Source organism: Mugil cephalus, chromosome 6 (genome assembly GCF_022458985.1).
Source record: "Mugil cephalus isolate CIBA_MC_2020 chromosome 6, CIBA_Mcephalus_1.1, whole genome shotgun sequence".
NCBI classification, from domain to species: domain Eukaryota; kingdom Metazoa; phylum Chordata; class Actinopteri; order Mugiliformes; family Mugilidae; genus Mugil; species Mugil cephalus.
In genome coordinates, this window is record NC_061775.1 from 3,933,936 (window position 1) to 3,959,254 (window position 25,319).

Here is a 25,319-nt window from a genome sequence, read left to right on the forward strand (position 1 = left end):
TTTGAGCCAAAATGGACTTGATGGTATAACACCGAGGACGACTCCAGTGCTGGGTTGGAATTTCCCTCAATGAATATTGACAAGCCACAAAAATTCTGGAAGAATGTTTTTTGGACAGGTGAGACACACCTGGAGCATTTTGGTAAGCCACATCAGCTCCATGTTCATAGACGCAAAAATGTAGCATACTAAGAGAAGAACACTGTACATGGCTGAGGTGGTTCTGAATCTGTAGAGTAGAATACAATCTCAAGACTATCAAGGCATTCTGGAGGGAAATGTGCTGCCCAGTGTCAGAAAGCTTTGTCTCAGTCGTAGGTCAGGGGTCCTCCCAAAGGATAATGACCCAAAACACGGCTAAAAACTCACACGAATGGCTGAGAACAAGACACTAGACTAAAGGGACCTTCCCGTAGGTTAAGGGCACCATCATTTTGGTCCAGCCCAGTTTCATTAGTTTGTTTTTTAAAATGATTCTGTTGTCTTACAATCAAAAGCAATGTCTGATTTTCATTAGTTAATTTTCTTTGTCAAATTTAGGGTATTTAATTGACCAATATGGGTTTTTATTTCTTTAATGTGCTGACAATTTGTCCATGTCTGTATGCTGCACAAAGTCTCTGTAAACTTGTTTCTTGTGTATTTCCACCAACGTTATATGGTAATAAATAACTGACTTGTGTTGTTATTACAGGCAGCTATCAATGGCGTGATACCACAGGAGAATGGAATCTTACAAAGGTAATAACCACATTGCCACATATTTCCTGTTAAACCAAGAAAACGCCATCTGACGTCATTCACATCACATATAACTGTGGTACTTTTGTTACACTACAAAGTAAAAAAGTTTGAGAGATATGAATAGCTGGGTATGGGGATTTGCTATATATAACTAGAGGAATATATGCCTGCCACACTGTCGTATTTCTACAGGACAGATGTGTGTCAAAAAAGTACATGAAATATTGAACTAAAGTCTGATTGTGTTAACAGGAAATCAAACTGCTCACCCGCACAATGACTGGGCAATGTGAAGTGTAGCCATCGTTGTGGTGGTGTAAGTGTAAAGAACAGAAGAGAAAAAAACTTCATCACATATCATGAAATAACATTTGAATGTTCAATCTTAGAGGATGTGCTCAGTAACTAGATGCACAACATAAGCAACAAATAACACCAGCATAGTGGTAACTGAGCTGGAGGGCATTGCTCCTGCTATGGTTTCTGTTCTGCCGTTTAACAGAGGAATAATATAAAAGACTGCAACTGCAAGGAAACTTTCTGCCAAGAATGGAGTTGTACACAGTTTGTGAATAGAAAAGGCTTCTTTAAGACTCTTTGTGCCCCTCACTTTCCTTCAACGGTTAGTTGACACTCATGAATGAACTGAGCTAATCTAAACCCTCTCAAACTGGAGACATTCTGTTAAACCGTTTTATTTTGTGTACACACTTGTGTACATGTGTGCACATGCGTGCATGCGCTGTGGTGTGCTTAAGGCCCTTAGGCCATGAGAATATTGCTGGTCTTTCTTGAGGGCACACATCGCTGTGAATGGAGGCTCGCTGACCAGCATCCAACCCATTTACTAAGTGGCTGGCATTGGTAAGAGCAGACTGGCGTTGCCCAGTAAACAGACTGTGATGACGTGACCTGAGCTGGGGCCAGTTGGAGGGTACTCCCGCACTCCTGTCTGAAATGCATTTCCAAATGCTGTTTTGGGACACCTCTTGAAAAAAATGGGACAAGGGGGCCATCTAGCTGTAGCAAAGCAGGAAACTGCACCAGCCACCGCCAACATTTTAACGGCCTATGATAAACTGTGCCAAGTTTAGGTCAAATTTCAGCCTGAATTTTTTTTTTTTCATTTGTTGGACGACTGCAATGACCAAGTATCTGTTTCTACTTTCAAGAACTGAATGAATATCAAGATCTCTGACATTTCTCCTAGCACTCCACGATACATTTGTGGCAAATGCCAGTTTTATTTTGTACCAAATACTGTCCCAATAGTTATCAGCTGTTCCTACTGTGACTATTAAACACACTATAATTCATGTGGTTACATGAAATTCTCGTTGGCAAATCTGTATCATAGTTTTTTGATGCTTTAATGTCACAACGAATGATTAAGTTTTACAACCATTCTAGGCATCAAATAAACTTACATCCAGTCCAAGTTAAGTTTGTTTTACAGGCATAATTAATACCAGCATTATGTGTAGAAAGTCAGTGTCTGTAAAGTATTAAAAAGTAGTATTTTATATACAATAATGTTTATATGTCCAATAATATGTGAGGCCCTGAATATTGAAATGATTAAAATGGCTGCAGTTTCCGCATGTTTCCTCCAATTTGTATGTGTCAGTGGAGTGCTTTGTAATGACTCTTTTTCTGCATTGATTTGTCCTAAAATGTGATCAGATTTATATTTGCACTTCGTTCAAATCCTCTAACACTGAACATGATTGAAAAGAAGCCTCATCCACCATATCATTCGTTCTATTCTGTGTTTGGTTGCTCACTGAAGTGGCTTTAGAGGAGACGGTTATGATGTGTTTGCATATGCTTGGGTTTTAACGTCTGTCTCGATTGTTCCAGCCCGTTTGTGTAGGTTTTGTGGCAGTTGACCTTTGCCTCATGACAGTGACCTCGTCGATGTTGTGCGCCAAATAAAATGGAGCCTTTGTTTAAAACCCTGAGAGTGGCACTGTGTCCTTGCAAGACAGTTGCTGCGCATACTTTAAGGCACAAAGAGCACGCTATTCTCATTTACTGTGTTGTGTGAAACCCTGGTCATATGATGAGAAAGCCTGAAAGGCCTTTATGACCTTTGATAAAACATTAGGTTTTTAAATTATCATATGAAACCTCTGCAGTCAATATTATAGTAACCCTGTCACCTCTGTGCAGTAACTTTTCCAGTGAGGCGAGCCAGTCCACCATGTACGGACCTCCTAGCCACGCAGAAGCAGCCGACGCAGCAGCGGGAAGTGCAGCTCCTCCCCCCTCCTATTCGTCTTCATCCTCTTCTCCTCCGTCGTCCTCAACCTCAGCTTTTTGCCCCCTCAACCCCACCTCCCGACACATCGTAGAGCGTCAATCCCGAATGCTCAACTTCAGAGTGGAGTACCGGCAACGCACTGTAGAGCTGGTGCTGGAGGAGGGTAGCACAGTTGGTGAGCGTCACACGCATACGCTGATCTATATGTACACAGTATTTCCTGAAAGGTAAACGTTGCACTGGTTGTTTTATCCAATCCAACTCACAGGAGACATCAAACAAATCCTTGAGACAGAGCTTGGTGTTCCAGTGTCCAAAATGCAGCTGAAGGGATGGAAGAGTGGAGATGTCTCTGATAGCGTGAGTTTATTTATGTAACAAACATGCAAGTGAAAAAACAAAATGAGGCATTGAGAATTTATTTTGCGCCCTTCAGAATTTTCTACGTTTCTGCATAAAAGTCACTAAAATCATCAGCATCTCAGAACTAAAGCGGTACTTCTAACTCTGTAACCCTCTCTGTAATATAATACAAACGTTTCTCTTCTGTTAAATCCAGCGTTCAGCATTTGTTCTTGTTTTTTGTAGCGAATCAAGTTAGTATTGAATAATGATCTCCTACTACCACCTTGTCATTATCCACATTGAATAATTTACAAACTGCTGCATGACTGACTCTTTGATATTTGCCAGACTAAAGTGCTGCCACACAGCACACCAGTTTAGTCATGTGATTTTGATTGTTGGTTTGATATAACCACTGAAACAGAAAAGGATCCATCTTCCTCTCTGTATTTTTTGGCAAATTTGATGCTCGGTCGGTATGATCATATTATGAAAGTCTGGATCGATCCCAATAACTGATTTCCCGATACCAGTTGGCAATGCGAAATATTAAGTTGCGGTTGTTGCTGAACAAGACTTAGACAGAAAATCCAACAGTTTTATGCAGAAATGTAGAAAATGATGAAAATATATTTATATGCATTTAAAATATTACTCTAAACATTTTTAAAGACTGACAATTAATGGCTCTGATGTACTGAGCACAAGTTCCTCACTGTCTCTGCAACTGTAATTCCTTTTTATTTGTGGTTTGTAATCAGACGCTGCTGAGAAGTTTACACTTGCCCAAGAACAACAGCCTGTATGTCCTGACCCCAGACATTGCCCCCACTGCCAGCACCAGCACAAACAGGTATATCACTCTCAGTGATACTTTTATGTGTATTCTAAGAAGTCCTCTTCCTCTTCTTATCATACACTCTGACGGGAAATACTGAAGGTTGCCGAATGAGTGCAGTTCCCAATAGTGAACACCAGGTGGTAGTCTGTGTGCACATATAAAGGCACTGCACAGAATCCATCCTGCAAACACAATTTTCACTGGTTTATTAAGAGACATTTGACCTGTCGTGCACATTCATTTTCTCATATCCATTGTGACATTTTGAGAGGAGCGTCTGCTGCCACAATCTCTGTGTGTTGTGTAAATAATAATTTCCTCTCCCTTCTTTGTGTTTTCCAGCCTGATATTGTTTCTTGCTGGAGGTTGTTTTACATTTTGGTCTTTAGAGGCTTTATTGACACTATCCACACTTCAAATGTATTATTTTTATTTATTTATTTTTTAATAGAAGCAGTCTGTTATGAGTGCTCTTACCCAGTGACAAAAGAGACAAGGCTTCGTGAAGTCAGTGTTTTCCATCCTGTTGTTGTTCTGCTCATCTTAGTGGATGCCTGCCAATATTAGCAACCTTTCCGTTTGAAATGTCAGGCAGCTCAGTGTAAAGTCATAGCTGTAATACAATCATAGGTGGCAGATGAACATGTGATTGTCCTTTCATAAGTATCAGGTAAACACCATCCAAAAATAATATTTCTCATTTCATTTTATCTGCTTATTGTAGAAAGACCAAGATAAATTTTATGTTGAGTTATAGGCTCCTTAAAAAGAATACGAGGGTACACATTTTGTTTTTGAATTAGTTTCTTGCCACATATGCTGTCCATTTGTGTGAGTGTTTGCTGGATGTCATTGCTGTCCCTGTGGTTTGCAGACATTTCTTGGCTAAATGAGAGTGATGCTGAGGATGCACTTAATGTTGTTAATGTTATTAAAGGAAAGGGTCATCGTTTTAGAGGGAAACCGTTCAGTAGAGTTATGCTCCTTGAAGTTAGTACATATTTCTTGAATTTAATGTTTGAGCAATGCTCCAATGCTAGTTTGAGAACAAACGGCTAGATAGACCTTCAGGTTTATTTTCAGTCAAAACATGAGTAGTCTTTAAAATTATTAAACCTGGGAGGCTTTTAGAAATGCTTCTTTAAGGTTTTCTTTAATTTATAAGTGTTTAGTTGTTAATCTCAATAAAACATTTCTACTTCCCAGATTTGTTTAGGGAAGTTGTGTTGAGTACGGATACCCTGAGCCGTGTTGGTTCAACACTCTGTAAACCGTTGTTTGAGCTGATTTAAATTTTCCACTTAATCAAAAAGAAAATTAGATTAGATCTTTTCACAAATTCCCCTGTCGCTCCTCGCAGACACACATCCTTTATTAAGCAGAGTTTTCAGTAGTGTTACATGCATTGAACCTAATTTAGTTGGGACATTTTATGTAAAGCATCAAACAAGCGTCCAGATTTCAGCGGTTGTCATTTGGCAGTTTGCTGCATTGCCTGCTAGTTAGGCTAAGTGGCATTTATATTGTGTTGGCAGCTAATGGCCCTCATCTCTCCAGTCTACCCTCTTGCTCTCCCTGCCCCGCCCCTCTTCATCTTCTCACTCCCATACTAACTGCTGTGTCTTTTTAGCAGCACCGTTGCCATTTCTCGAAGTGTTATCGATATCATTTTGGGTGTCAGGAGCTCATTATTCTGTGTCAGCTATTTTAGTGGCGGACAGTTGGGGCTGAAAGGAGTGGGTGGGCTGCTGCATATGCATTTGTGTAAATGTGTGTGCATGGTGGCCCTGCTGTCATACTGGGAGAGGATAGGTGACAGATCACAGAATGTGAGGGGAACAGTCCCCTGTAGCGAGACAAAACAAGCTGTTAGCTAGCAGTAAAAATAAACTGTGGTCACACCACATATCCACAGTAGGAATAATCTGTGCGCAGTGTCTCTAAATCTGCTGCAGTAGACGGAGCTCAGCGGCAGTAAAAGCCTCGACATATAGTTTGCAGAAAAGGAAGCACACATTGTTAACGGCATGCCAACTAAAGTACTGCTCTCCTTCTTAATATTACAACCATAGTTATTAATCAGAGTCAGATGCCTCCTCTGTAAATCCAGCGTTACTTCAGCACACGTATTTTAACTTCTCCATCCTCACTGTTGCTTAAAGGTAGGGCTCTGAATCAAGTTGTCACAACTTATTGTCTCTTTATTACAAGAGATGTAATCATTTCTTTGTTATGTTGTTACGGTTGCGCACATGCATTGTGGCCATGACGTCAAATTTGCTTTCCTCTTTGATTATAATCGTCTAATTAATCAAATCAAACTTTATTTATATAGCACCTTTCATGCAAAACAAAAAATTCAACACAAAGTGCTTCACAAATAAAAACATAAAACATTACAAGAAACAAATCAAACCCGTTCCCACCCACACCCACACACACACCTACACCTACACAGGCCACACATACATATACACATTACACACACACACACTCACACCCATGTACACTGTAAGAGCTGTTGAGACATGGCAGGGCACTGAGGCTTAAGACAAGGAGGACGCTACCTTTAGGTAAATCTAAATATAACAGAAAATGTAATTACTAACATTATGTGGATCATTTTCCTCAAAGTTGTCTGTTTGTTTGTCTCAACTTGGATGGCTGTTGCACACTCTAAAGCCATTTTCAAACATGCACCCGGCAACAGTGTTTGCCTCAAACATCCACACAGTCATTTGCTTCTTTATTAGGTTCACTTGCACAATTTCTCTCAACGTAACGGAACAATTTACTGATGCACTGAATGATTTTGTTTGTAGGGTTTATCATTTTAATTGTGTAAATTTATTTGTATGCCTCTTAATGTACTTGGAAAAACCTTCATCCAAACCTGCTGCTAAAACTTCAAAGTAACACCCCTGTGAATTGAACATTTTAAGCATGAAAAACTAGACTTTAAATTGCAAGTAATTAAGTGCACACACAGTGTCTGAGGTGGCACAGTTGGGAATTCAAAAACCAAGTTTGGTTTTTGCCACAAAATAAGTATTGTTTAGTGAATAATTATGAATTTCCACTTTAGGAAAGTAATGTGAAATGCCTTTTTGTATGCTGTTAAAAAGGGATGAATATCTAAATGCTCGTATTGTTATTTGTCTGTTATCTGTCAACATCGCGCTGTAGCTACTAAAGCCTTTGTCCAAGAATGTAATCTAATGATTTTCCTTATATTTATATTTTTAATGCGCTAATGAAATTATCACCATCTCCTACTACCTAGTTTGTAGTTTTAGTCTGAAGACCCCACGGCAAAAAAAAAAAAAAAAAATTCACATTTGCTATTTGCTTCAAATTGTTGCTGAGTAAAAATGAAAAATGCAAATGTCCCATAAATGGTAATATCCCTGGCAATTACTTTGTAGAGCTTGGCTCATGCAGTACACACACACCTAAACCAAACTGACTGATTAAATAGTGCTGCACTGTCATTATGATCTCGCTGAGCAAACTCCTCTTGGTTGTCTTGTTTGATTAGAAATAAATCTTGAGGCTTTGGGAGATTTTCCTTTGAGCACCAATCCATCTCAGGTAGTTATTTAGTTAGTGATGTGATGTGCACTTAGTACTGCAGTGTTAATGCCTGATCGGGAGAAGTTTTTATTTTTTTCCCCATGGCCATGATGACTGCCTGTGAATACAAGAGGGTTGTTGAGGAGGAGCTAATCTCTTGCATAAATGATGAAAGCCTGATGAATATTTCAATGGAGCCTGTTACCTTTCTTGTTTATTCTCCGCTCCAGCTCCCAGAAAGCGTGTTTGCCAGTGAAAGGTTATTTTAATTTGAACTCTTCGAAATTGCAAAAATGATTCATTAGAATTCGTAGGCTTCTATCGCTGCTTCCTATTTCATGACCTCTCCCTCTGTGTGTCAGCTAGTAGCCAGTAGCAGATGCACAGATCCTTCTGGCTGATAGCTACCTGGTTAGCTAAGGCGCCCCTGGTGGGAAGGATCTAGCAGTTAGCATGGTAATTAACTCTGGGACAAGATGGCAGACCAAAACAGAGCAGAGCCTGAGCGGTTTCCCATTTTTCTGCTTTGTTGTGGATGCAAAATGTGGAGGAGGTAAGAAGACCTTGTGTGCGCTTCGTGACCTCCTCTGTATGTATTAGTGGCAAGATCAGTCAGCATGTACTGTTCTGCTCTGAGTGTTGTCAAGCTTTCTAAGCAGTTGAAACACACATTATGATATAAGTATAGTACATGTCAGTATATGTCACTTTGAGGCTGAAGAGAATACATATGGGACACTGTGTGTGTGTGTGTATGGGTATTTGTGTTTTGCCGCACATGTCGCATAGTATGTGTGCGTGTGCATCTCTGTGCCTGGCAGTGCTAGTTTAATAAGGTCTAGAGTCTGCTCTGTGCCGCGGGGACTCACAGCTTAGGCGATGGGCTTACCTCAGAATGAAACCAATCTGTTTAGCCTGCTCCTCTCCCCCTGCAAAACGCTCCATTTTTGCTGTCCGTAAAGTTAAATGACATTTTCCTCTCAGCACCCTTATGCCATGTCAAGTGCCTCCAGAGATGTTGCAGGCCGACCTAGATGTCACCAAGTGTGTGTGTGTTGAGTGAGAAAGAGACCCCTGAAAGCAGAAGCAAACACGGAGACATCCGCATTTCAACCTCTTACTGCTCGCGGGGCCTGCTTCTATCAGCGGGCAGCAGCTTTGAAAACATCAGTGGTAAAAGAATTTCACACTAATATATTTAATATGTCAGACATGAAATGTGGTTGTTTTGTTTATGTATGAACCAGCAGGCCTCTTTAGGCAGATGGGAAATGACAAGGAACTGACTGATTACGAATTGTTTTCCTCCTCTGAATGCGTTTGATATTTTAAGTAGCTATATTTGTACTAAAAAAGCACAATGAGGGATCTGATTTTTCAAAGTAAATGTTGAACAGAACTCCACCCACGCACACACCAAATGGCTTGTCGTCCTGCCATAAATGACTGATAAGATGTTCCTTCTTTGCTTGGAAGGACAGAGTAACACTTCCTCTCAGTTTACCCTCGTTCTCTGCCTATTTAGGAGTCTAGCCGCCTGCCAGCAGCAGCTCGGGACTGTGTCCAAACATAATCGTGATATTAGCTAGATCCTTATTTATGTGTCCCTACCCCTTCTATTTCTCCTCTCTGCCTCACACACATGCACACACATCTTTGTCATCCTTCTGCTCAGCCCTATTACATATGCATCTATCCTTCCCACTCCACACATTTCCAATCTTCTTCAGTTAGCTACAACAAACATTACATTTACATATTGATTTCGTAGTTTTAGTCAATGTAAATATGCTGTCATTACAGTAAATTTGAGCTTCTGTTAACATAAGCTCGTCCAGATCTGCGCAGATTAAGGGTGTGATTGCATAATTAATGTGTGCGCTACATATTAATTCCCTCATCCCTCTCTTTCTCTCAACTCTTCCTCCTCTCCTTGGGTTCTGAGCCCTGATTAAGTGCCTGTTTCGGCCTTTAAGCCTCCCATTGCTATTCAGCCTCACAGACCCAGCATTTGCTCAAAACGCTACTTAACCTCACAGCTTATTGTAAATGAAGCTTCCAAAAGTTGATTCCCCCACCTCCTTTTCTCTAACACCGCGTCCCTGATGCTGGTATAAATTACTAAGTGAGCTTCTGGTGTCTTTCCAGAAACAACATCTCAGAGCAGTGGTTACCTGCAAACACATTTTCTCTGTTTTCTGCTCATGGTCATCAATCATGCTTTGAGAAGGGAAGATGAAAAAAGCGCTAAGCCTTATCATTTTAACAGATTATAAGGAAACTGATGGAATATTTAGTAGTCTCTATTCATTTTAAGGTGAGAAATGCGTGTGTGGGTCATGTTAGTTTTCATAGCAGAATTGAATGAAGAAAACATTTATCCATTGTGTTGATTACATTTCTGAAATTTCTTCATTCTAAAAAGGAGTTCGTGGAAAAGCAGTACATACCTGATGACATGGCTGTACAAGTATTAGCTTGCTAGGTGGCTAACGTGTGCTTTTATATTGGGGCAATTTCATATTTTGGATTTTGCTTTGACAAGAATTATTAATTGTGAAGTTGCTGGTATTCAGTATTCAGACCCATGTCAGATCTTTGAAGAAGTGGTTTGTTTTCACTATGGTTTACCGCAGTAAAATCTCGCTTTTCAGGCTTCTTTAGGTTTTGTAGTTAGGAAGGTGCTGAAGTCACTCGTGTGTTGTTCTTAATAGCCTCCAGGTTTGTTAGCAATAAGGCAGCTTAATGGACTCCATGCTGTTTCTGTGCAGGTGGCCGTAGCTGAGAGAGCCTGCTGTGCTGAGCATAGCTCTGGCCAGGCTTGTTAAGACACAACCAGTAAAGTGGGCGACTGCCCCCCTGAGGAGGCACCCACCTCCGTGTAGGCCAGCAGGCTACCACTACCTGACAAGTTTCAGCTTGCCCTTTACTCAACTCTGTCACTCTTAATGTTTGTTTTCATTTGTCCCTTTCTTTTCTTCCATTTGCATGTGTTTTTAAATTTCTTTTACAGTGTCCATCCATATTCAAGTATTAACAAGTATTAACTTTTTCCTTCCGTCTTTAGTGCTCTCCAAGAGTCGTTAAACCAGAACTTCCTGCTGATCATTAGCCATCGTGAGGCTCAGAGGGACTATAATCTCAACTTCCCTGGCTCCAGAACCATACAAGAGGTATAACACCACCACAGCACACAGACAACGGGCCATGCTGGACCTCACAGTCACTTTTTATGTGCAGACACACACTGAGAACACAAAAGTTCTCACTAATGCACCCAAGGACTCTCATAGATAATATTATTGTACCCCATTCTAGTTTCCAACTTTCATTCCATTTGCCAAACATTGCTAGTCTATCTCAGCCATCGATTCATTATTCATCACAAATGATCACATTTCAGAGCACATAATTACTCTCACAGCTGTGGTCTGGTACAACCCCCCCGCCTCCCTCCTTCCTCTCCCCACTCGCCCTACGCTGTGTCTTTCTCGCTCTCTCTCAGCAGTCTAGAAGCAGTTTAAATGAGTGAGCATTGTTTGATCTAGGCATGCAGGAGCAGAGGAAAGAGACAAGAGTCCATTGATTTTCTTCATCTAAAAATAAACAGTAGATTTGGCAGCCTATGAAATATTTATAGATACTCATCCTGGACCCAGTGTGACCACAGTAGACCTCTCTGTCCATTAGTTATTACTATTGCAACTGCAAATGGATTATAGGGTTAAGGAGCATGACAATAGAAATGTGAGCTTGCTTATGCAGATGAGTAAGCATGTGTGTTCATGTCAGTGGCCCATATGAGTTCAAGTCTGCACTCGCCAGCACATGGATCATACATTACTTCCCTATACTGTCCTGCTCCAAACTCTGTTTGGAGGGAGACATGAGTAGGGGTCATTTATAATTCAGAGTGTGTAGCCTTCTGCACAGGTGAGAGGAAATACACTTTACAAAGACTGGTCAGATGTGATAGTAGTCCCACTCTCAGTCATCCTTCATAAATTATCTGCAGACCAGCTGTGACTGGACCACCCTAGATCCAGGCGAGGACACGGGGACGATAGAGCCTTTTTGGTGGTGGCCCCCAAACACTGGAACAGCCTAGCCTTCTATATCAAAGCTGCCCAGAGTTTAAAAAGATTTTAAATCATTGTTGAAAACTCACTCTCTCCGGCTTTCAGGTCAAGTTGAGCAGGAAATCATGGGTTTTATTTTGTAACACATTTTTTTTTTATTAACAGTTTCACTTTTGTTTTATTAGATCTTTTATTGCTTATTTTAGCTCATATTTATTGGTTTTATACTAATGGGAATTGTTGATCTATATATATGGTTCTGCTTGTATAGCACTTTAGAAATAAACTTTGACAAGACTTTACTTTTAGAGTTTCATGAAACGCTTGTTTCACCACTTATGCAAGTAGCTTCCTCAATTCGAAAGGACTGGTGGGGAGTTTGGGTTTAAATAGGAATATCTCTACGTGTTGACCAGAACTGAAGTTCTGAACTGAATGTCTCCATTTTTACATCCAGACCAATTATTTTCTCACAAGTAACAGTAGAAGACAATCGTCCTCCTTGTTCAGTGCAGCCTCTGTGGCTGTGGCCTGGGTCCTTAGTGTGGGTGAAGATTACACTAATAATAATCAGGCTACTTGCAAGGCTTGTAATGGTGCTAATTGAACAGATTAGTACATCCAGCATCTGAACTGGAGGCAGCTTGCCTCCCTGGATTTCTTTTTCTCTTCTCTTCGCTCTCGTTTTTTTTCCCCCTCCTCGATCATCTCTCTTTTTCTCTCTCACTCTCTTCTCAGGCAGATGGTTTTGATGAGCACCCACTGTGAACCTTAAGTGTTTCTGCTGGGATTACAAACACTGGGGAGGGGTCCCTGTGGTGTGGGAGGGGGGAACCATGGACACAGAATGAGGCGAAGGACTGTTGGCTTGGTGGGGGTGCTGTAAGAGGCCATAGGGGATAAAGAAGGGACAATGTGGGCTTAAACAGGCCTCCATGTCGTGGTCTTTTCCTTACACATACTTGTCTTTAGCCATCACCAGCCCCCTGCAGTGAAAATGAGACCCAGAACTTTAACCTGCATATGTCATGTGCGTACACCATTTAGGGAAGGTGTGAAAAAAGTTGAGTTACCGGGTACAAATCTAATTCTTCATCTTTACCACGTGTAAGTCTGAAGAATTAGATGGTGAAAATTCTGATATTAAAAACTATAACGAAAGGCACAAATGACAAGAGGAATGTATTTCTGTCATGATGAAAAGTGTGAAAGATGCAATGAAGAAGTAACACCATATTCAGATTGTCTGACACCCTTTTCTGCTTATACTGTGTCCACTCACAGACTGGGTGTCCACTATAGAGCACCTTTCTCTCCCTATTCTCCCTTTTGTCTTAGCTGAAGACTAACCGATGCTCCCTACTTGTGCATATCAATAGGGATAGACTCTTGTCTTCTTGTTTGTCTTTGCCAAAGACTCTGGCGTTGCCTTGTGGCTCTCAGGGAACTGCCCTTACCCCTCCCTTCTTATTCCTTCATTCTCCATCTCTCTCTCTCAGTGTCCCTTTTCCACCTCCTTTCTTCTCCATCTCTAGAGCTCAAGGCTGTGTAGACTCTGATTGGCATTACCAGACAAGAGTGTGGGGGCAAGTTGCTGGCTAGCATCTGAGCTAAGCTGGAGAGCAAATGTTTGCCAGGGAAGTAGAGGGTAGAATAGGGATGGCTGCTGGGTCCTGAGTTGTCCGTGACCAGACCAGTTGTCCTGGGGATTTCCCTCCTCTACTGCCCCTCGGGGCTGGGCCTGGGCCCCAACCCTGCTCTGCAGCTGGGAGACATATAGGAACCAAATGCAGACAGGGCTACAGAACTGAGAAAAGGAAGGTTGGATCGAAAAAGGAATGAAAGAAAGGCATCTGGTGCCTAGGGTAGATGAAGAAAGAGAGCAAGAGAGAGCTTGTGACTGTTTAACGGCAAACCTTCTCTTTGATTTGCTTCCAGCCAGGGATTACAGGCAATTGGCATTTACAATGATTGGATCATTAATTTTGCGGTGAGGCGTATTGCCCAGCAGCTCAGCACCGCAGCCAGTCTTGCTAATGTTGTATATAACTGGCTCATACACTCCTGCCTCAGCTCAACATGAACAGACTCACGAATCATCAACCCTGTATTAGATGTTGATATAAATCTTGTTCTGCTCTGTTAAATACATTTCTTTTACACTTTAGTTCCTGTGTGCACAAGTCGGTTTGATACTTTTCACAAACCACTGCAGCGTTTGACCATCATGCCTTGATTTTTAAGCCATGGTTTTCCCAGTTCAGTAAAGTTACATTCCTTAAAGACTTGTCTTGTTTTAGGTCAAACAAGTTTATGCTTGTAAACATAAGTAGAAATTTGCTGTGCAGATGTGTTAACTCAGAGTTAGCAATTAAATGTAATTGTTTTAATTTGTTTCAGGCTAATGTATTAATGAGATGGCTATTGTCGTAGACAGGGGGCAGCATTAGACAGTCTTGCTCCATGTGCGATGGCTGCTGTGCCCTTTACATACAATGCTTTGAAACTGAGGATTGCAACAAAAAAATCAGCTACCTCAAGAAGTTAAGTCAAGGCATTGTGTCACCTTGGTCTTAGGCTGCTATATGTTCTAAATTGTGTTGTCTTTTCCCATATGGCTTCATCAGAATTTCATAATAGCACCATTTTTTCAAGAGAAGGCTGACAGACTGATTCTGGTGGTGTAGTTTCATGTGGGCAGGCCGGCTGTGTACGTAGCTGTGTTTTCTTTTTGTGTTGAGATCAGATTGTCCTCTGCCAGGTGTCTTTCACTGTCTGTCTCCAGTCTCCTTCTTCTCCACCTCTCACCTTCACTCTCTCTGTTGTGGGCGTTAGTTTGTTGTTTCTCTGATGCTGCTTTAACCTCTGACTGCAGCCTCTTCATTACTAGTGTTTATGCCTCTCCTTTCCTCCCTTTTCCCCTCTATTCATCGACTGGCCAGCCGGTCAGTCAAATCCCTGTAGTCTGGCTGGTCAAACATAGATATTACACTCTGTAATAACACTGGCCACCCGCTTTGACCCCAGACTGCTATCCTGGCCATAGCTTCTCTTCATAAGGATAGGCACTGAGCAGCGTGGTGTGGGATTTACGATAGAAAGACAAAGGATGGACTGTGCCACTTTATTGTTCTTTTTTTCACTCTCGTCTTGTTTGTACTGTGAATTGCTTTGCTCTGTCCAGCCCAGCACAAATAAAGAATTCAGATTGATAACTTAGATAAAATATTTACTGTTTTTTTTTTATTTATAAAAACATAATTTTGTATTTAAATACAGTTCTTCCTGTTCGTGCTCCCACAAAGCAAAGTGTTGTAACAAGTCATTTTAAGATGCAAGCATGCATGCAAAGTCTGCCACAATGATCTTTACAGTTCAGTGTTTAGCAGATGCCTTCTTGTTTTGCTTGAGGTTGGCTTTGACTTTGTGTTTGTAGCGTTCTTTAAGTTTCCACCTCTATGACCAGCCAGGCTGTATATGCCCAAGGATCCATCTCTCTTCAGTGCTATTTACAAAGACAGGATTTGGCCCGTGTATGGAGGGATCTTTGCCACAATAGATAGTTTTCTCAGCATCAGTGTCCAGCCCTGCGGGCCTGAACGGCAGAATTATGACGAACAAATGCACTAGAATCCACAGCTGACAGTGTTCAGACGCTGATGGGGCTTTGATCAGCGTTGACTGGCGCACATCAGGCTGGCGTTAGGGCTTTAAACCAACAACTCACTGGACGGTGTAACGTGGCGCTCGGTAGGACAGGCGCTGCTGGCTGCTAACTGTTTAAAAGCAAGGAATGTTATTAAGTGAAGCAGATACAGCGTCTGCGCATGAATGGGAGAAGAGAAATACTGTTCATTTCAGAGCGTGGAGCTGTTGTTGCTGGGAATTAGCAATGGCATCTGAAGAATGCTTATAACACAGGCTGTCTTTTTTTTAAAAAATTTCTCCTCTCTCCTTTTAACTCATGTCCTCTTGATTTATCTGCCTCCATCTTAATTGCCTCCCATGCATTTGAATGAAGTATAGCTTTATAGAATTTACAACCCTGTGTTTATTGAAAAGAAACAATGACATGAATATTTTTCAATCGTAATTTTTAGGTTCATTTAGGTATTTAAATATTTTTACTTAGTTCTTATTACTGGTGTAATGTAAACTTTCCTCTGTTTGCAGGTGAAGAGGAATGTTTCAGACTTGACCAACATCCCAGTCCGGCATCAGCAGTGGGAGGGATGGCCTGCATCAGCATCCGATGATTCTGTAAGAAACACACACAAAACTGCATAAATTAAGATTCATTATCCAGACTTTTCCTTTTCATAATAAATACTGCCTGTTTGTTGCTCTATTGTGATTGGATCAGTGACTGTGGCCTAAAAGATAATTGAAAATCCGTCACAGACTGGTGTACATTAATGACAAGTAATTAATGTACATTATTTTCATGATGAATTGTAGTGGAAACTGTTCCACACCCTGTCTTCCATGTCAAAACCATCTGTCAGAAGCATGAGAGTAAGATGTTGAAGCTAATTAAGATGTCAAAGACGGCCCCCATCCTGTGTCCCTTATCTGTGGACATTAAAGCTCCCATCATTGAGTCCCTCTGACCTCTCCCGTCCCAGGGTTGCTCTTCCCAGCCATTCAGCCTGCCCACAGTCAAGCTGATCAGAGGCGGCCCTCATACAGAACCTTGAGGAACCTCTGACCCCTTTTGTGTCACCTCGTCTTTGACAGCATATGTGTTCCCATGCTAATGGTTTGGGATGGTTTATCATGCTACATTGAGAAGCTGCTGTGCACACATTCTTGGGTTAACCCCAAGCTAACGTTCCCCTTTTGGATCTCTGTGTATGTTGTTAGGTTTGGAATATTAGTATTGACTTGGTTTCTTTTTTTTCCATACCTTGTCATGTGTATACTGTGATAGTAGTGGCTGTAATAGCAGTGCACTGATTAATAAGGAGGATAAATATTTTTTTAATAGAGCATTCCAGTGGATACAGTTCAGTCTGTCAGTTAGCTAGAGTTTCTTTCAAATGCTCAAAGTCAGCGAACAATATATTCACCTGTTTTTATGACTTACAGGAAAGCTTTTAATACTAAAAATGAAAGCAAAGAAATTGTACCCATTAATGTGAACAACAGCCCAAAGGATAAAAGGTTATACACTGCAAAAGATTGTTTGCTTTATTTTGTTCGATGACAGCTCAGAGCAGCCAATTGTAAAGCCAGTAACCACCAAACAAACCATACTGCTATGATGCAGATTTAGCAATGTTAGCATTATCTTTGTAGACTTCCAGTTATGTGATCAGTAAACAGCCCAGGATTGCAACAGAAATACTCATCTCACTGCAAATCTGAAAGCACATTGTGGGCATGTGGCACAATGACTGACCTCAGTTCTGAGCGAACGGCTTCCTATATTATGGCACCAAATGATTTACTTTTTCATTTTGTGGCCACACGATGCAGCTTGTGCTTTATGACTTCTCTGTCCACACTAGCAGAAGAAGAGGGTAACCACAGATGTTCATTTACAACTAACTCCAGCATATTAGGTGTGTCTTTCTGTAATAGAACTATTTGTGGTTGTTCTGTGAAAATAGATCAGTGCCTTAATTAATTTTATTGCCTTTATATTAACTGGATACAATTTGGGTTTATTTTTCCATTTTTGTAGGACACTGAATGAAAGCAGTATGTTGTGAATTTTTTAAAAATAAGTATCATAGCTTCCTTTCCTGTATATAAAACAGTTATGATCTTAATTAAATCTCCTGCATATGCTCTCTATAAAAAATAATTAGATGAACACACTGATTTTGAAAAGATATATTATTTGCAAAATCGTGCCAAATCAGTTAATTAAAAAGCTACTAATGTTAGTAATGTATGCTATTTTGTGAATTCCTTGTCTAATATGTGTCAGGCTTATTTAATGTTAAGATAAATACATAGGTACAATAATAATGGTTTGATCTTTGCATTTTTATGATCTGCTCAGCTCAGCTCATGGCCCAAAATATAATGGGCAGGAATCATGAATAGATTTGAGCTCATTGTGTAGGTCCGGTCAGCCTTTCACTAACACACATCTGCAGTGTCTGCGTTTCCTGAATGAGAAGATATTAAAAAAGTGAAAGAGACAGAAGTGGAATAATGGCCTCTGCTCTAGCCATAGCCCTCTTATTGAAACGTCTGAAGGTATTAACAGAGAAAGCCAAGGGCTTGGCTGGCCTAGCAGGCGGGTAGGGAGCCAGTGTTAGTGTCTAGCTCATTAGCCCAGTCTCATCTCCCTGGGTTTGGGCCAATAAACATGGCAGCCAGAGGCCCCAGATTACATTTAGCACCACACACTATCCTGCTTGCTGTTGAATCGATTACAACTTAACTTTGCTCTGCCACCATGTGTGTGATATCACTGTGTTTACCTGTGCTTTTATGTTTGTGTGTCTTGCGTCTTTGCATTTGTGTGTTGATGCAGTTTTTTAAAAAGTTGCTTATGTTTGTGTGCTTTTAATTTTTGTAGAAAGTATGTGATAGACAAAACTGTAATTTTGCTTTTGTCACTCGTTACATTATTAATTTTTGTTTTTTACACTAACCAGCATGTACCGTGACACTGTCAGTGTATGCGTCTTCACACTGCTGCTTTAGTATTTCAGATTATTTAGATGCTCTGTAGCTCTTTGCAGGGACAAAAAGCACCTTTTCTTTATGATGGTTCATGTAGTTGATCGACTAGTTCAGAGTATCAGTTTCTTTTGTCATTTATTTGTGTGTTCTGAGAAAGTTATTTGAGTTGATGTAATGTTAGTTTAATTATGTCACGTATTGTTGGAGTGTAAGAAAATAGTTTGTTGGACATTCCCACCTTCCAGGGAAACTAGTAGTTATGTGTTGCGTCACCCCCCTGATACTGTCCACTGTGTGTTTCATTGTTGATTGTGCTCTGAATTATTCAAGGTCTTATGGAGAATTGAAATTGGATCAGGATATATAATGCTCAAGTGGCAGAGAACAACCCATCAGTTTATTCAGTGCATTATAATTGTTTGGGGTGTTTGAGTAAGGAACTTGAGTATAAAAGGAAGTGGAAGTGGCACAAAGCAGTAGCAATATGAGGTGATGCTCATTTCTAGCAGGAAGATTATGTCCCAGACAAGTAAGCAATTTGAACATTTCTTATGCTTCACTGTATAGAAAACAGCATATATATATCTATATATAAAAAGTGACCAGTTGTCTCTTGTAAGGTTATAAAGTAAGTTTTGTTTTATTATTCTCTCTTGCTTAATGTCCTCCAAATAACCGAGGTTAGCCTTGAAATTAGATCCAGACAATAGTTAGACATTTACCTAAAGCGTTATCACTTAAAAGTCAAGCTGTCACTTGTCACCCATTTGAAATGTTTCTGAGCATTTTCAGATGCTGTGATTCTAATATTTCCTATAGATCCACTAGAAGCCCATTTGTTATTCACAGATTTGCCAAATAGAGGATCATGTGGGGAAGCGTACTGTCTTTTTGTGAATATTTGTTTTAGCATTTCTTTTTATTTTCCTCGGGTTTACTGCTTCGCAACAGTCTTGATAGCACTGGAAAAAGTTCCCAGTCAGAGGGAAGTATGTTGGACTTTGCTATAGTTAAAACTTGACGGAATTCATTTTATTCCAAGTAGATTAAAACAAATGCTCTGGCATTATTTGCATGATCTAGCTCTGCCTTCAAATTCCTCCTGATTCTTGCAGCTGTTAGGAACAGTGCTGAAGATGATGACAGAGGTCTTTGCATCAGATGATGCAAAGATAAGAAGCCAACAGGACATTAACTTCAGTTGCCTTTGGAAATATAATTCCCTAGCCTTCTCCGCGTCTTTCTACTTCACCTAAGCAATTCAACATGGAGATTTTCCAGACAGGCTTCACGTCATTGGAGCGGCTTTGATTGCCAGTCCTTCCTCCACACCTGTTGGAGTGATTGACAGCCAGTGGGACATCCTTATTACATCCCCTCATCTCTTCACCCCTTCGCCACCCCCCACCCTTCTTTCTAGCCAGTAATTGCTGACATTTATGCAGTGTTTCATGGTGTTTGCTAATGTATTAATGCCGCAGAGCCTCTGAGGTGCCTTGCCTTGTCGGGCAGCACCTCCCTCCATTTCCCAGCTGGCATTAATGGAATCCTCCTCTACCTGATAGGGACCTGAGGAACCAAGGGTTTATTTGGGAGTGGGGGGGGTCTGGTGGTTTCCGTAGCAACAGGGCTGAGCAGTAGGCTCCGGTAGAGCCCCTCCCTTGTGAAATTGCCCTCTTTCAGGTGACATTCAGAACTGCTTTACTGTCTCTTCTAATTCTGTCCATTTTGCTTTAAGTTCATATCTCGCTGAAGTGTTTGTTACTTTATTTGAGGAGGAAGATGCTTCACCTTATTAGCTTGGTCACCTTTTGTCATAGTTGTCCCTAGTAGCCTAAAATAAGAAAAACAATGTATGTTAAAGATGGGAATCATTCTGCCTTATTTATTTTTTTGTTTGTTTTCCTTCTCTACAAGCCATAATGATTCACATGATTGCATTGACTCTCATCCACATTGTTTCCTCTTGTCCTTAACATTTACTTTTTATATACCTCCTTTTCTCTTGCCATCCATCCTTGCTCTATAAATGACATAGTGGCGTAAGGTACTGTGGTTTTAGTTGCCTCTGGTTCAGCTGTCAGTGGTAATTATCTCACACTCAGAGCCAGACACCTAATCCAAACACTGCCTACACTAGAAAGAAAAAAAAATGAAACACAGAAAGAATGAAAAAAGAAGGGTAGAGAAGGGAAAAAAGGTTGAAGGGGAAAAGAGGGACTGGGTAAGGGAGTACGAGAAAATTCCTTCCCTGTATCGGCCCCTGAATGCTTAAAGCCTCAATGCAAGTGTTAATTAAAAGAATCCAAAAAAGAGGAGCCAGTTCCTTTTGTGTGGAGATGTAGGAGAGGGTCATTTGGGGGGGTTAACCTCATCCCCCCAGACCCTGTGCCCTGCGGTGCTTCAACCTTGTTTCCACGTTTTCCACTGAGCCGCCAAGCTGCACTTGTGTACCTCAACATCAGGAGAATCCATCGGGTCAGAGCAAGGAAGAGCTCAACTCATTTTTTCCCCCCTTTCACCTCCCGTCCTTGCATCCATGTCAGCCCAAACCCTCCAGGCTGTCTTTGACAGGGGAAGTGATCAACTTTATTTATACACTTATTAGGTCCGCAGACAAAAGCCTCTCATTGTGTGTGGTGGGGGTAAAGGGTTTATGGGGATCCCTTCGACAGCCGCTGCTAAGATTCTCATGTTTGATTGTCACACGATTGGGATAGGCAGAATAGACCTGGGGCCATTCCTTCACACCCTTCAAGCTCAGGGCCTGTCTGTCTTTCTTTGGCTCAGTACTTCTCTCAGCTTTTTCTGTGCCTGGCACCATCCATCGCTTTTGAGGACAAATCTTTTTTTCTTTTTAATATTAAGATTAGTTTTCATTTCATTCCTTTGTAAAATTGTGGTTTTCTGACATGAATGACACATTGATCTAATAAACAGTACTGCTGTGCTAAACTAGTTAGAGTCGAGTTACATGAGCAGAGACGAGGCAATTCAGTTAAGTGTTCTTCGTAGGTGTTCCTACAGTACTGAGCTGTCCTCGCTGAGACACTCGCACTTTCATTGTTACACTTGCTACTAATTAGCAGTTCACAAGAAACACAGTCTTATTCCTTCATAATCTGTGTGTACACTTTTCTGTGTCTCACTGTTTATCACTATGACGACTTGCTGATGGGAAGATTTCCATTCCCTCCGAAACAGCACATGTACTGTTTATATCGTATAGTTGTCTTCACACACATTTATCACATGTAGGCTTCAGAACAAGTACGATCTGCAAAAAAAAAAAAAAAAAAAAAAAGCTCTGTCCACTTTTGACATGTGTGTTTAGCAGTGATGTCATTCTTGGTTTTATGTAGTTTCAGTATTGCATGTCAGTCTAGCCGCTGCTTTTTTTTAGCAGTTTTCTGTGATTAAGATAACATAGAAGAGCAGTACTCATCAAGACATCATTCCTCCTTGAACTGTCATGGGAAATACTGAGTTTCTCACATGTGCTGGGCTTGTGGGAATTTAAAACATGGTGGTCGATATTATAACTGTTTTGTCACATATTTAAAGGCAGCAGACTGAGACAGGTTTCACTTTCTGTGTTTAGGAGAAAAATGTATATTTATACCAATAAACATAGTTTTAAATCTTTTAGGCAAATGGATAACCTCCACAGTTATTGTATATGTACAGTATCTGTATATATTTTTTAATGGTATGTTTTTATGGAACATCAATCAATTAAATAATTTGTTGCTATAATAACCATAGTAAAAAGGTACGTTCTTGGAAAATTCAGAACAAATTAATCCATTTCGAAGTCAGCTAAAAGCATCTCTGTGCATTGATTTGTGATATTATGGTGTAGACAATTTTTTTATTGTCTCAGGTTGTAAACATGTTGTGACACTGCACAACCCATATATACACAAGGTGGTCTGTCACAATTGTTCTACAAATATTTAGGTACTGTGGCTCCTGCTAACTTACTTTCTAAGACTCACAAGATAAGTAAGTGTGAAAAGACATATAATAGACAGCAGGGTACTTGCTTCTTATCTGTTCCAGGCAGACGGCAGCACACTATTGACTCCATGTTGCTGACAAGGTCTAGTGGCTACACTGTTCTCTCTCGCTGTAGAAGCTGGGGCCAGCATGAGGAACAACTCTGTTTTAAGAGCGACACAGAGAGAAACTCCCTTTAATCTGTGTAGGCCTTTTCAGATTCAATTGGCGTTGCATGTAATCGTCTCTTGATTCAACCATGTCCAGCTGCTCTTTGTGTGTCTTAGCACCTGACAATGGAGCAGATCACAGGACCTCTGCAGGAGACGAGCTGCTTCCCTGTCTCTTATCACAACCAGCTTCCCTGCCCTTGTTGTTTAGAGGTTCACTCTCCCAGAAACGTATTTGCATCTGGGCTTTCTGCTGGGATACTAACAATTAGTATATATTAGTATACCAGTGAATATATTGTTGCGTTATTGTAAAATATCAGTATATTCAGGCATTGAGTAGTTATTGTTGACAGGAATGAGAAAATGTTGAAATTTATAGGTACACTAGTACCTATAAATAATAATAGTAATAGAACACTTTATTATGTGATGGGAGTCAATGAAAAACATTATCACATTGCTTTTCAAAAGCAAGGTATCTTAAGTTTCAGTCCACATCCTGCAACAGCCTTGCCTATACTCTTGATATCCCTTAGAGGTCTAAGCTAGGAGACACCAGCTGTAATGAGTCCCTGCTGAACGCTGACATTTTCAGTCCTTGCATTGGATTTGGGAGCTAATTAGTCAGGTGTTCTTTTACAGTAGACCACCACCATACGAGGGCCAATGCAGGTGTACAGATACCTCATTGTGATCTCCCCTCATTAGCGAGATGAGCAAGCCTTTGTTTGAAAGTCAAAGTACCTTATGATCCCATAGCTTTGGGAGACTAAGCCCTAAGAAAAGCTTATAAAAGTATTTTAAACGTAACTCCGTCGTTACCACTTGATTCTGTTGTGAGGTTTGTTTTGCTAATGTTAGACTTACGTATTTTTTAAGGAATTGTCATTTGTGTTGATGGAGCCAATTTGGTTTAATGGAAAATTAAAGTCTGAAATCATAGATGACTTTGTAGAGAAGATTTGATACTGATCTTTTATTATATTTCCTGTATTTAGATGACACTAGCTCTCTCTGGGATCAGCTATCCCTGCCATCACCTCAGTGTTTGCCGAAGGTCCTCACCAGCCAATGCCCAGGAACCTACAGAAGAGGTACATATACAAATGCAGTTTTCAGAGTTGTGGGTTATTTTCCCTGTGGTCACTGTTCATATGATAATTCATTAGACATGCTAAGAAAATGCATCTGTGATTTAAAATTGTGAATCATTTCTGTTTACAGTGTGCAGATGTCCATATGATCAGCGACAGTGAGGGAGATGATTTTGAAGATGCCTCAGAGTTTGGTGTGGATGATTCAGAGATGTTTGGAATGGGCTCCTCAACCTGTCGGAAATCCCCTATGAGTACGTAAAGTAAAGCAGTTTAATATTTAACTCGACTTTACCTCCAGCTATAGCATTCACTGTCAAGAGCCCACATCCAAAGCTTAACTTATGCTTATTTTGTCCCTCTTGCAGTGCCAGAGAATAGTGAGAATGAAGCTGATGCCTTACTTCACTTTACTGCCGAATTTTCTTCAAGGTGAGTTATGTGTGCTAGGTGCACAAAGAACAATAAAATCATGTACGGTTAGAACGTAACAATGTCTTTGTGAACTGTTTGCCTTGTTATGTGTCTGTCCCATAGGTATGGAGAGACCCACCCAATGTTCTTCATTGGGTCTTTGGAGGCAGCATCTCAAGAGGCCTTCTATGGTAAAGCCAGAGATGTAAGTAAACTTTTATACTGTTTGAAGCCTCATAGGAACATTTTTAATTTACTGAGATGCAGTAATGGGTATTTCCATTTCTACATTTATGTTTCAAATCATTTCAATGTTGACTCTGTGAAAGGTATTCATGTTACCAGTGCTGGCCTGTCTCCTTTAGTACTGATGTCATCCCTGCTTTGTGTAGTCCAGTCACCTCCTTTTTGAGCAGTGTTCTTAGCTTAAGATAACATGATGAAGGAACATGAAGTTAGCAGGATATTATTAATTCTCTTACTGTCTAGGGAGACACTGCATTCCTCACAGCTTGTCTTTCATTACTGAACTGGTGGGAATGTAATACAGCATGCACAGCATTACAATATTTTTCATAATGTAGCCTATTTCATCCTGAAATAAAGGTCGTGTGTGTGTGAGGAAACACACAGACAAACTTTCTTTCAGTTTATGTTGCGGCCAAATTGCACCGATTGCATGTACTCTCCTGTTATTGAGGATGAATTCATACAGAAATCTAAACAGCAAATATTGCTTTAAATGTAGGACATAAAGCATTAGGTCAAATGTCAGCTGTTAAAACTGAGGTTTAAAAATATAAATAAAAAAAAAAATATATATAATGGGGTAGGATTCCTGATAATCGTTTCTTTGTAACAGTGGTACCAGCACTGAAATAAAGTTGAAGTCTTTTTTTCTTGCAATTTCTTGAAGCCTTTTGTATGGACAAGGCTTTATAGGCATATTGATATAATTTCATCAAAACCCTCATCAAATTTTCACCCTGACAGCTGAGGCTTTATATTTAGCTGTCCACTTTCCCCCATGTTTTTCAGCTTTTGTCCTTTTAAGGATGCTTGTATCAACTAACAGCTTGTGTGGATTACTGCCTTATTAGACTGTGAGGACACAGCAAGATGTTAGGGGGGTTCAGATCACCAGGCACACAG

At 40.5% G+C, this 25,319-nt stretch overlaps 1 protein-coding gene across 1 annotated transcript in view; it reads left to right on the plus strand.

Moving 5' to 3' along the window:
* Positions 1-25,319, plus strand: part of faf1 (Fas (TNFRSF6) associated factor 1) — a 57,260-nt gene that overhangs the window by 4,739 nt on the left and 27,202 nt on the right. Inside the window, exons 3-12 of the mRNA XM_047587633.1 lie at positions 695-741; positions 2,917-3,182; positions 3,276-3,367; positions 4,114-4,205; positions 10,834-10,939; positions 16,019-16,105; positions 23,658-23,753; positions 23,884-24,007; positions 24,122-24,185; positions 24,291-24,372. Of these exons, the coding sequence (XP_047443589.1) occupies positions 695-741; positions 2,917-3,182; positions 3,276-3,367; positions 4,114-4,205; positions 10,834-10,939; positions 16,019-16,105; positions 23,658-23,753; positions 23,884-24,007; positions 24,122-24,185; positions 24,291-24,372 (1,056 nt within the window). The remainder of the gene's footprint in view (positions 1-694; positions 742-2,916; positions 3,183-3,275; positions 3,368-4,113; positions 4,206-10,833; positions 10,940-16,018; positions 16,106-23,657; positions 23,754-23,883; positions 24,008-24,121; positions 24,186-24,290; positions 24,373-25,319) is intronic.